The 13,092-nt window shown below is 41.2% G+C and overlaps 1 protein-coding gene across 6 annotated transcripts in view; it reads left to right on the forward strand.

Moving 5' to 3' along the window:
- Slc44a5 (solute carrier family 44 member 5) overlaps window positions 1–13,092 on the forward strand; it is a 341,526-nt gene that overhangs the window by 318,043 nt on the left and 10,391 nt on the right. For all 6 annotated transcript variants that reach the window (XM_031375927.1, XM_031375925.1, XM_031375924.1 and 3 more), the window contains 7 exons: window positions 1,964–2,092; window positions 4,673–4,772; window positions 8,227–8,319; window positions 9,409–9,496; window positions 9,906–10,168; window positions 10,659–10,753; window positions 12,581–12,684. In XM_031375927.1, coding sequence (XP_031231787.1) covers window positions 1,964–2,092; window positions 4,673–4,772; window positions 8,227–8,319; window positions 9,409–9,496; window positions 9,906–10,168; window positions 10,659–10,753; window positions 12,581–12,684 — 872 coding nt within the window. The remainder of the gene's footprint in view (window positions 1–1,963; window positions 2,093–4,672; window positions 4,773–8,226; window positions 8,320–9,408; window positions 9,497–9,905; window positions 10,169–10,658; window positions 10,754–12,580; window positions 12,685–13,092) is intronic.

Raw genomic sequence — 13,092 nt, forward strand, 5'->3', positions numbered from 1 at the left:
TTGATTGTCATCAAGGCAGAAATGGACTAAAGACTGCCATTGACATCACTGACTTGATTGGAGCAGCAGGAGTCTGGGATTGTGCACCAGCCTTGACACTGCGAATGGGCAGTGCATGCAAAGTGCAAACAAAACCATCGGGCTCACTACCTATTGACTCCCTAGGGCATGCTAGCTCAGCAATTCATTGCATGGCAATCAAGCTTGAAGCTATTCACAGAAAGGAAATGTACAATTAGGTTGTGAACTGTAAGTAAGTGAGACTGATGTGACTGGCCTCTGGGACTGTCTTGGACAAGCATTCTTTTTGATAGCACTAAATTTTACTAAAGCATAAAAATGTGGATATGTCATAATAAGTAGATTAAAAAGCTAGACTATATGAGAGAGAGAGAGAGGGAGGGAGAGAGAGAGAGGAGAGAGAGAGAGAGAGAGAGAGAGAGAGAGAGAGAGAGAGAGAGAGAGAGAGAGAGACTAGGCGGTGCACTGAAGTCTCAAGACCCTCCTATGGTCAGTCTAGGACCCTGAAAGAGACCCAGATGTTGTTTGGCAGCTACTCTGGCTATGAAAGGGGATCCCTTTTAGATGACATCACCATCTATAAAAAAAAGTGGCCTTGTAAAAGTTTATAAAAGTGCCCTTAGCTCACAATTGACAAAGTATGAGATGCATAAACATCACAGGTAGGAGTCAGATATGGATATACACAGTGCCAGACTGGAATGTGCAGTAAATCCAGCAGCAAAAAAATGCAAGGTATATAATATGTATAAAACATTTAATGAGTGAGGGATGAAGCCACAGCAAAGACTGCAGCAGAGATGCCTGTATGTTTGTGAAGACAAACCAAGTGGAATTCACCAAAATAAACAAACTGTTAGAATAAAAACTAAATTAGACAATGAGACCAGGTGGGAGGCTACTGAAGTAGTCCATGTGTCAGAAAGTGGTGAAGGGGGTCGAGGGGGGTCAAGGGCGTAAGCAGATGTGTCTCCTAATGCCTTGAGGAGAGAGAGCAAAGAAAGTGACTCCGCATCATAAGTGAAGCTGAGGAGAACACAGAGCGAAGAGAGTCATTTGGGAAACAGTGTGTAAGGGAACTGTGGTCCTATAACATAACAACATCGCCCAAGTTTTAGATTAGAATGCACATAGCTAAGATATTGGACAAATGAGAGAAAGGGCATAGTTGACATGGTTGCTGGGCAGCCAAAAGGCCTTTGTGTTTTCTCCTTAAATATCACTCTGAGCCTGACTGCTCAGCACACAGTAAATTTCCAAGAGAGATTTTTAGAAATAGAGTCAATGGCAGTGAAGTACAAGAAAAATAACATGTGTAAATAAAAACAGAACGGAAATTATCAAGCCAGATTAAAATGTACACATGCAAGCTGGAGCTGTATGTTATTTACAAACTTCACAGAGTGTTCAAGGAAACACAACAGTTAAAAGTGAAACAATGATTTTAAAAATTAGTGGTTATGAAAAGAGATCTATATAGTAGCTATAATAATATCAGAGAAAATAGAATTTGAAATAAAAACTATTAGAAGGACCAGCCCAATTCAAAACAAAACCAATTCTAAACTTGAATGCATCTATTAATATACTCTCAAGATATGTCTTCCTTACATAAGATAAACAAACCGGTAAGTAATAAAGTAATTCTGAGTCTAAACTGGAGGATATCAGTACATTTTCTTGGGGAGAGATGTACTATAGCATATTAAAATAGCCCTGTTGGTGGCTATTAAGGTGATAAGCCAGGAGCACACAGAAAGCCATGTAAATTCAGAAAGCATTTGTTAGTCAGAGTAGCCTAGTTACACTATTGCAGACAAACATGATTCTAACTCTGTAGGAACAGCCATGTCAGTCACTTTTATGTAGGTATGCTTGGTAAGCATGTAGCTTCTACTTGAGAAAATAACATTGGATATTGGTCTTCCCTCTTCCTTTCAAGGAATATGGTACTGTTTTGTGGAGTACATCAGCATTCAGGAGAAACCACGGTCAGCGTTCTGGATGTACAACTTCAGGATTCAGAGATTAAACATGTTCTTTCACTTGAAGGAGACCTGGTTTTCAATGAGTGAGTAGGTTTAAGGGCCACTTTTGTTAAAATGGTGACAATGGGGAACCTTGTTCGTCCAAGAGGAAGCTCGAATTTGATGCGTCCTGCTGAACACATGGATCCCTGAGCGATGGCGTAAATGTCTTTGAGCTTTATTACTTATTGGTTTATTTATCTTGTGGAAGGACAATAGATCTCAAGAGTATGTTAATAGATGCACTCGAGTTTAGAACTGGTTTTGTTTTTGTGAATGGGAAAGTTGCTAAGAATTTATTGTGTCACCTAAGGTAACACTATTAGAAGAATCCCAGGCCAGCTGCCATTAATTTAAAATGGTTTGATTGTAGGGATTTGTGGGCATCAATCTATGAAAGAAGTAAATGATTGATTTTTGTCTTGAATTTTGTTTTCCCTTTCTGACATTCATATCAACCCTTATGTGTCAGGAAACTCAGTAAGGAGTGTAGGACAGAAGAGGCATGTAGGCATCATCTGCTTGCACACACAAATTCCAGCATGGCGGCACCATCTCCATACATTTCAAACCTAGTTTGCCTCTTCATCCAGGAAATGCTGGGCATTCAAGGCCAGGTGAGAATCTGTCCCCAGCGTGACACTATTATCATAAAGCCTGGGACCAGGGTTTCTCTGCAATGCCACTGCCCTGAGTCAGAGCAAATGGGAGCAAGGTTAAAGGATGAAGCATTTTAAACAAGGGGTCTGTCTTCTCTGTTCCCATGGCAGATGTTATAAACTCTGTAGTACACGTGTCTCCACCACATTCTTCCACCTCCTAAGGTATATTGCTCCAAAAAAACTCTGAAGCAAGTGGAGCAACAAGTCTATAATAATGATTTTTATTAGCCCTCTCACTTTTTACAGTTCGTAAGTCCTCTAGCTCCAGGCCTGAGTCTCCTATTTGATTAGTTATAGTGCCTGCTTTATATTAAGTATGTTTCTGTTTTGTGCCCTTAGAGAACAGAGTATATCTATTCAAAGGACAATCGAATTTCTCTAATGTAGCCATTTTCATGCCATTGTGTAAAATGTGTAAGTCTAATATACAATATTCTTTGACAGTGAGATTTTAGAAGATAGAATCATTTTGATATATTTCATCATTTTTTAGGTTTGTTCAAGAAAACAATTTTTATAGCCCACAGTATTGACTCAGATTAAGTGTCTTACAAGAGTAAAATATAAAACAAATGCATTGTTTAGAAAAAAAAAGTCAAGAAAGCACAACGATTCATTGTCAGTTCCTACCATGACTTAGAATCTTGGAGCTAACTGACATCTACAGACATGGTCCTGGGAGTATCCTGTAAACCCTGGATCACGGTGGTAGAGCCCCTGGGGGAGGCAGTGAGTCGCCATCACTGAGACGGCTCAGCCTGAACAAAACAGCTGTCTAGCAGTCTGGCTCAGCAAGAGAGCCTTCAAGGTTGGGCTTGTCAGCAAGAGAGCCTTCAAGGTCGGGCTTGTCAGCAAGAGAGCCTTCAAGGTCAGGCTTGTCGCTTCCCCAGGAGTTGTTTCCTACCTTCCAGGTGTGTTGCTGGCAGACCACGGTTTTCTCCATCTTTGGATCCCAAACTTTCTACTTCTTAACATTTCCAAACTCCACTGCATCTTACAGTCACTGAGTAGTTATTTTAAAAATTAAGGATTTCTGTAACTGACATTAGTGACCTAAAGGTGTGCATTAGAACTAGGGGAGGGGTTGTAACAAGAGTGTTTGGTTTCAGGAGTTTTTTAAGACAGAGTTGGCCCCCAGATAAGATAAAGGAACATTTACCACAAGGATCTTCTCTGGTTCACCCAACTCAGGGAGGCAGAAAGAGGCCTGGACTTTTCACCTTTATCTGTATCCAGGAAAGTCCCAAAATAGTAAGAACAACACGTGACCCAAGATGTCCTCGCCTTACAGCCTTCTTTACATAGAACATTGTATTCCTCGAGATTCATTTTCTTCAGTAACAATATCTTTCAGCTTGTATAGGTTATAAATCCCAATCCAACACTAAACTGTAGAAAATTCTTCCCTTTCATCCCCTGCCCCTGCTTCTTGAGTTCTGATGGCCTCTCCCCACTATACCCGGTGCTAGAGATCAAACCTGGAGTGTCAGGCATAGTAAGCAAGCACTCTATCAACTGTGCTGTGCCCCTCATCTGATTCTAAGATGATACTGCCCATGTCCCCTTGGATTGACACCTTCATAATAGTGTCTGTGGTGGAAAGGGTCACAGAATGAGCCAGACACCATGGGCAGAGTGGTCACCTTACGAGCTCTCTTCTCCAATAGTTCCTCGCTTAGGACCAAGGGAGCCCTACCTTTCTTCCTCCATCCTCCTTTTCCCAGGTCTATGACTCCTGAGAAATGGAGCAATTCATGGGGTGACTCAGAACCCAACAAAAGCTCTGCTCTATGTTTCTAGTACTTCTTAGAGGGGTTGAAAGTGACTTTCTAAGACTGGCATAGTAGGGGTGGACACTGTTTGGATTATGTAGTATCAGAACTAGCAGACATGAGCTGATAAACTCATGGTTTTGCAGAAGATGCTTGCTTCTGCGGCTGACTAATGTCTTTTCTTGTTTAGTGATCATCTTGTTCATCATTGAAGTCATCATCATCATTGTGTTGATCTTCCTCAGGACTCGGATTCGAGTGGCCATCATCCTGCTGAAGGAAGGAAGCAAGTAAGGGGTTTCAGTGCTCATAACATGTCAGGTGTGCATGCGTGCATACGTGTGTGCCCACACCCATGCATGCATGTGCAGGGTTTCATTGCTCATAACATGTCAGGTGTGCATGCGTGCATACGTGTGTGCCCACACCCGTGCACGCATGTGCATCTGTGTGTGTGTGTGCGTGCTCATAGCAAATGTCAGCCATGTGTGCATGTGTCTGTGTGTGTGCTCATAGAAGGTGTCAGGCATGTGTGTGTATGTGTGTGTGTGCGTGCTCATAGCAGATGTCAGGTATGTGTGCATGTGTCTGTGTGTGTGCTCATAGCAGATGTCAGGTATGTATTTGTGTGTGTGTGTGTGTGTGTGTGTGTGTGTGTGTGTGTGTGTGCGTGCGTGCTCATAGCAGATGTCAGGTATATGTGCATGTGTCTGTGTGTATGTTCATAGCAGATGTCAGGTATGTATTTGTGTATGTGTGTGTGTGTGTATGTGGGTGTGCTTATAGCAGATGTCAGGTGTATGCATGCATGTGTTTCTACTTCTTAACATTTCCAAACTCCACTGCATCTTAAGTCACTGAGTAGTTATTTTAAAAGTTAAGGATTTCTATAACTGACATTAGTGACCTAAAGGTGTGCATTAGAACTAGGGGAGGGGTTGTAACAAGAGTATTTGGTTTCAGGAATTTTTTAAGACAGAGTTGGCCCCCAGATAAGATAAAGGAACATTTACCACAAGGATCTTCTCTGGTTCACCCAACTTATGAGACATTAGTCCAGCAAGTGTGGACTCATTCCAGCTCATATTAGGGTTTTTCATTCTTGTGAAGATGAAAAACAGTCTAAAAAAGTAACTAGATTAGGTTCCATGCCTTATGAACTGTCAATAAAATTTAATGTTCCTCTAAAGAGGACACAGAGATGTGTTCTATTCTGGTTGATCATTCTACCCAGTGTGTGTGTGTGTGTGTGTGTGTGTGTATGTGTATGTATGTGTGTGTGTGTTCATAGCAGATGTCAGGTGTATGTGTGTGTGCTCAAAGTAGATGTCAGGTATGTGTGCATATGTGTGTGTGTTCTCAAAGTAGATGTCAGGTATGTGTGTATATGTGTGTGTGTCTGTGCATGTGCATATATTTTTGTGTGTGTCTGTGTGTGAGCACATGTGCATGTGTTTGTGCACACGAGTGCATGTGCATATGTTCATGCATGTGTATGTGTGTGGATATGTGTGCATGTACACATGTGTGTGTGAATATGTGTGTGTATGTGTGAATATATGTGTGCACATGAGCACAAAGGCCAGAAATTGACATTGGATGTCTTACTTAATGGCCATCCACTTTAGTTTTTGAGACAGAACATCTCACTGAATGTGTACTTCACTCTTTCAGCTAGACTTCCTAGTTAGAGAGCTCCTGGATCCTTCTGTCTCTGCCTTCTCAGCACTAGGCTACAGGTGTGTACCAGGTGCCAGCTTTTTAAGTGGGTGCTGGAATCTAACTCAGGTCTTTGTACTGTGCAACAAGCCCTTCACCAAGTAAACTGTCTTTCCTGCAGCCCCCCCTTCCACAACACCAGGACTTTTTAAGGAAGAAATTGAAGAACACTAAGAACAGTTGAACACTTATTAGACAGGTCAAGTCAACCCTAACAAGTTTTGTTTCCCAGACCATAGTGCCAGCTAAGATAGACTCTGGGTAGTCTATACAGACAAACATTTGAACATATAGGTAGACTCTGTATGGTCAGTGTACACACATTTGAACATGTGTATGTTTGCAGAATGTAAGGAATGAAGTACTGTGTGGAGTTGGCTGTACCATAGGTTACATTTTTCTGAGGTGGCTCACATGTTAATATTACTGATTGAGAGGAATCACCATAATTCCATGATATCCATTGTGTGCTATCCATTGTGTGCACATGATGTGCTTTTCAAAAGGGCACGCTGCTGATGCTTGAGGCCTGGCTATACATTCTGTATGTAAAACATATCATTCAGACACATTTAATACCCAGGGCCTCTCTCACTCTAAAGTGTTATGAAATAAACTGTCTTTTATAAAATTCAATAATACCTATAGTTTGAAAACTATTCCAAAAGGTCACTTGAGAGTAACCTATGCAGGCAGTGTCTGAATGAGGAGCACAGAAAATGCTCCAGGAAGCCAACAGGCCCTCTGCATGGAACGGTGGAAACAGTTGTTAACTACCAAGAACCAAATGATTTTTAATTGGATCTAAGGACTGTTTTAACAAAATTGCCATATTATTATACTAAGAGTGCCACCCGAAGCCAGTAGTTTAAACAGCTGACAAACCGTTGGTTAGCCCCCCCTTACAATAAATGAGGCCCTATCATTATCCTCTGAAACTACTGATTTTCTTGATTTATTTCTTAAATTGTATGTTATTGTGTAGTTTACTGTAACTCAACTCACATCTTATAACCTTAAGTGTCTGTGTGTGTGTTTAAAGATTAAAGGACCAGCATTACTGTGATGGGTTAATAGGTGGGGCGGGAGAGCATGTAAGATCTGGAATAAATGGGTCAGAATTCAGAGTAAACTTTTGGACTCTTAGCAGCTTAAATTCAGAGTGCACAGGACAGAACAGCAACACTCTACAATGAGACAAGCCAGCATGGGTACACATGTTGGTGCATTTGATGAGTGGATTCCTTAGTATTTATCCTTGGAATTCCAAATGAGTGTGTGTTTGATCTGGAGACACTGATGAAGCAACCACTTAAGAGCTGCCCATGACAGCTAGCTAGGGCCACATTACAAACTGTCACTTGGGGAAATGTCATGGAGGGGAAAGAAAAAAGAAGAAAGTGTCACTTCAAGGGGTTTGTAAAAAGTAAAAGTGGTGGAAGTAATAACACACCACAACCCTGTCCCCCCTGGGTGTTAGTGGGTGTGGGCTCCCCAAGGGCAGAGGGGGAGGACCTAGCTGTTCCTTTGTTAAGACAGGGTGAACCACTCTGTGAAGAAGTAGCCCTGCACTCAGTGTCTGCAGCAGAGGCTGATCCTGTGTTTTGATCACCGTACAGAATCAGGAAAGGAATCTTACACTTCAACAGAAGGTCCATCAGGTCTTTTCTCACTTTAGGTAGCTAAGAAACTAAGCAGAGAAAGAAATTACAGAACTGTAGTCTGTCAAAACCTTAGGTCGCTCAAAGGGGAAGAGGAATAAGGAATCTTGAGCAGGAGGCAAACATGACACTGGAAAGCACCTACTTTACCTTAAAATGAGCGAATTAATGTTTGAACATCAAAGCCAGCTCAGAATTTGCATCCATAGTTAATTGGAGAAAAATTAATATCATCTATCACTGCTATCATCAGAATCCAACCTAAGGCTTGCTTCTGGTTTTTAATGGATAAACATTTAATTATCAAGAAAGTGCAGGCCTGACCCAGATTCTTTTCCCACATCGACTATTTGCTTTGTTTCAGAGCCATTGGCTACCTTCCCAGTGCGTTACTGTACCCAGTGTTAACCTTCATCTTGCTATCAATCTGCATTTCCTACTGGGCAGTGACAGCTGTGTATCCTTTGGCAAGGGACTACTCTTATGATCGTTTTAAGTTGGTGTACAAAATAGTATATTTCATTATGGCATACATACATACATGCACACATATACATGCATGCACATATATACATACATACAAACATACGTACACACATGCACATGCATGCACACATGTGCACACACACATATATGTATATATGTATATATATATGTGTATACACACACACACACATATATGATTGGACTTTGCTCACGTTTCCCCACCCTCCTCCACCCTCCTCCCTTCTCTCGATAACTGACTTCTGGATCCCTCAAGTCCACCTTGCTGCTCAGGACCAGAGGCTCATATTAGGGTTTTTCATTCTTGTGAAGATGAAAAACAGTCTAAAAAAGTAACTAGATTAGGTTCCATGCCTTATGAACTGTCAATAAAATTTAATGTTCCTCTAAAGAGGACACAGAGGTGTGTTCTATTCTGAATGATCACCATCTTGGCAATAAGCTAAGAAGTACCCTGCCTAACTCTATAAAACTATGTAACGCTATAATTCAGTGTAACTACATAATTCTACATGTTTATAACTATAACTATGTAACTCTAATTATAAAACTATATAACTCTATAACTATATATACTATGCAACTGTGTACCTATACAACTACATAACTATGTATAACTAGATAACTCTATACTCTAAACTGTGTAACTATATAACTCTATATAACTATATAACTTTTTATAAGTATATAATTCTGTGTTCTATATAACTATAACTATATAACTGTATAAGTATGTAACTATATACCTCTATATAACTATATAGCTTTACATATAACCCTGGAACTATATAACTCTATATAACTCTATAATTCTATAGATCTGTGTAACTTTACAATTGTGTAACTATTTAACTCTATATAGTTCTATATAACTCAGGGCCTGCTCCATACAGCTGGCCCATGATATTAGCCTCCTAAGGGATAATTCTTAGAGAATGGGAAGAAAGGACTTTTAAAGTTCATTTCTCCACAGGCTGTGGATTATTGTCTGCTTATTTTCAATTTAATGGTAAATAGTTTATCCTTAAACAAGTTTCTTCAGTTTCTTGGCTACATCAGGGGAACCAATATTCAAAGTTATGGTCCCAGAGGGGCAATGTATATATGAAGATGAAGTTTGTGACCCAGAGGTGAGTAAGAGAATCCTGGTAGAGCTAGCTTATCATAAAGCTGATGCAGGGGAAAGGTGCAGAAAGAAAGGGAGCTGTTATCGGGAAGGCATTGAGAACAGCAAACAGAACAGAGCTCGCTTCTCTATAATACACCTTAGAAGCTAGTGTGCTCAACGAAAGCACTAATAAATGTAAAAGTGTATTAGGACGAGAGAGAGATGCACAGTGTGGTAGGGAGAGAGATAGGTGCCCATGATGAAAATAAGCTTTTCCAGGAGCTCGTTAGAGAGTTCTATAAATTGACATATCAGAGAAGTGACAACCAAAAGTCATGGGGATAAAACAGACAGAATATGCAATCAGGGGCCATGAGAACAGATAAGAACCGCATTTAATACCATATTTTCCTTTTTACTTCTGAGCACAGATTTTTCCTAAAACTATCATTCCCAAAGACTGCCCCGGTGCATCGTGTAACTTTGCTTTCTATGGTGGAAGAAACATGTACCACGATTACATCTTGACCTTCCAGATCTACAACCTCTTTGGCTTCCTTTGGCTTATAAACTTTGTCATTGCATTGGGTCAATGTGCCCTTGCTGGTGCCTTTGCTTCTTATTACTGGGCAATGAGAAAACCTGAAGACATTCCGAAGTACCCACTCTTTACTGCGTTCGGGCGAGCAGTACGGTAAGCTCTGTGCTAAACCTTGTGCCCTTTTCGTTCCTCCATTACAGTTTGTGCTCTGTATTCATTCTTAGCTGGTGAATTCCATTGACAAAATACTAATGAGTTGAAAATATGATTTGAGATTCGTAGATGCCCCTTGCCTTCTCTGGTTATAGCCACAGCTTTGCAATCACTTACCCGGGTCAACATCCTAAATCCCAAATTTCCCAGAGACGGGAGGAGATAGAGTTGGATGACAAAGGAATTAAAGGAATTCCTTTAGGAATTATATCCCTATTAAAGTCAAGTCCTCTTTTAGGAGAACAGATTACGGGCTATATGGAAAGGCACTTGGTTTCAAACCTTCTGTGGAGGCCTCTATCAATTTGGATAAGAGACTATAAAAAGCCCTTCCTGTCTTCTGATCCACTTTACCCGTGAAATTGTTCAAGAGGCACCCCGTACATGCAGAGCAACACTTTACCTTCCGTTCTATTTTCTCTTCTCCTAGATACCACACAGGGTCTCTGGCCTTTGGATCTTTGATCCTTGCATCCGTTCAGCTGTTTAAAGCAATCATAGAGTACCTGGACAGGCGACTTAAAAGTAAGCTTCTGGGCTTGACCATGGACTTCCATGATGAGAATGGGATGGGGTGGGCACATGGATACCTGGTGACTGATGTGGGTTAGGGTGGAAAGGACTGGAGTGGTAGGGATTTGAATGTATTTTGAAACATAGCTCAGGAGGACTCGCTAGAGACCGGATACCAAGAGGAGAGTGGAAAAGGCAGGGAAGAAAGAAGGTATATGGTGTCCTCATGGTTGACCTTGTGGAGGCCAGGAGAAGAACACTTCAAGAAGGAATTGAAGAGTTCTGCCATAACATATTACTGCAGAGGAGTGTGGTAGAAATGTCAGGTGTGCAGTTTCTTGTCTAGAGCTCAGGCCAGGTCAGACATCACGGTGAGCCACAGACATCAATCTTCATACATGGCATATGCAGTCTACAGACACACAGTCTCTGCTCCCACTGTATTGTAAAGGATGATCAAATGGAAAACAAAGTTAAGGGACTCCCATTTCTTGATTGAATTTTCTGATTTAAGACAAAATGATAGCCATCAAAACGGGAGGTGGTTTTGGGGATAGAGTGAGCGTCTAGACCTGGAATAGTATGTGGAGCCCACACCTGCCTCAACTCTAACATTTAAAACTAGCTGATGGGGAAAGACTACTCAGTTTAACAGTGATGGAAAAACTGGAATGCCCAAATGCAAATGCGTGAAGTTGAACCCATACTTACAGTAAATGCAAAATTAACCCAGAACACATCAAAGATCTAAACATAAGGGCTAATGCTATAATATTTCTAGAAAAAAAAACATAAAAAGAAATCTTTATGTCATCGGACTTGATGGCAATTTCTTGATTTTTCACACCAAAAAACACAAAGAAAGGAAAAGTAAATTAGACTTCATGAAAATTAAAAACAAAACAAAACAACAACAACAAAAAAACCAACTTGTGCATCAAAGGAACAGCAGAGTAAAGAGACAACCCACATAGTGGAGGAAAATAGTAGCAAATAATATGCCAGATAATGGACACGTGTCTAGAACACACACAGAGCTCATGCTACTTGATAGCAAATAATAAAAGTTCAAAGATGGCCGGAGGAGTTGAGAAGAGCTCTCAAACAGACAAGGATGGTCGACAAGGGCAGGAAAGATGCAGTGTCATTAGACAGGGACACATGAACCAGAACCACATTGTGATGGCACCTCACGCCCATTAGGATGCCCATGAAAACAACCACTACACACAGGGCCTGGAAGAGTGCAGGTTGTTGGGACCTGGATCCTTTGATAGGAATGCTTCCCAGCATAGCCACTGTGGAACAACAGAAGTTTCTAAAATGCTAAAGATATAAGTTCATACTAACCCAGAAATTCCACTTCTACCCTGTGTCCCTGCCCCTGCCCCATATCTATGCCAACAGTCCATTCACTATAGCCAAAGGCTGTGAACTACCCACATGTGCACTGGCAGTGGACAGGACGAGGGGTGCACAGTGAAAAGGGTCCTCTGTATCGTTCTGTTCAGGATTTCTAATAGATAGCCCTACATCACCAAGTACAATATGACCTGGGGTGGGGGGAGCAATCAAGAAAAGAATGAGGAAGGATGATTTTGTTTTTAATTGAGCATTGATTTCTGTTTGATAAGAACTTCTGAAAATAGATAGTGAGATTATTTTACAACATCATAAATATGCTAAAGCCACAGAACTGTATATTGAAGAATGGCTAAAATATCCATTAGGTGCACATCACAATAAAAAAAAAACCACTTAAATCCCATTTTCAATGCCATGTCCTTGAGTCTGAAGGCTGACGTCATTAATGGATTTGCACGCCCCTCCCTCTCACAGAGGCTCAGAACAGTTTGGCTCAGTTCCTGCAATGTTGCCTACAGTGTTGTTTCTGGTGTTTGGAGAAGATGGTGAAGTTTTTAAACAGAAATGCGTACATTATGGTAAGTAGGCCACTGCTTATTTATGGTGCCTCTGTTTTGCACAGTTGACCCCATGCCCATCCTGTTGCCTGAGTATGATGAGTGTGATGGTATCGTGTGATTGAATCTGTCATTATGATATGTGGGTGTACAACTCTCACACATGAATCAGGGCTTCACTTTTCTTGAGATAGAATTACATTTGAGGGGAAAAGTTTGTGTTGAAATTTCAGAAGTGTGCTAGAGGGCCAGAAAGATGGCTCTGGAGGTAAAGGTAGGTGCCTGCTGCGAAATCTGACAAGCTCAGCTAGTGGCCCTGGTTCCGGCACGCACGCATAGCTAGTGGCCCTGACTCCCGCGCACAGTGGAAGGAAAGAGCCAAACCCTGCAAGTTATTCTCTGACCTTCATAGGCATGCTGTGCAGAGAG

The sequence above is a fragment of the Mastomys coucha genome, unplaced genomic scaffold, assembly GCF_008632895.1.
Source record: "Mastomys coucha isolate ucsf_1 unplaced genomic scaffold, UCSF_Mcou_1 pScaffold16, whole genome shotgun sequence".
NCBI classification, from domain to species: Eukaryota; Metazoa; Chordata; class Mammalia; order Rodentia; family Muridae; genus Mastomys; species Mastomys coucha.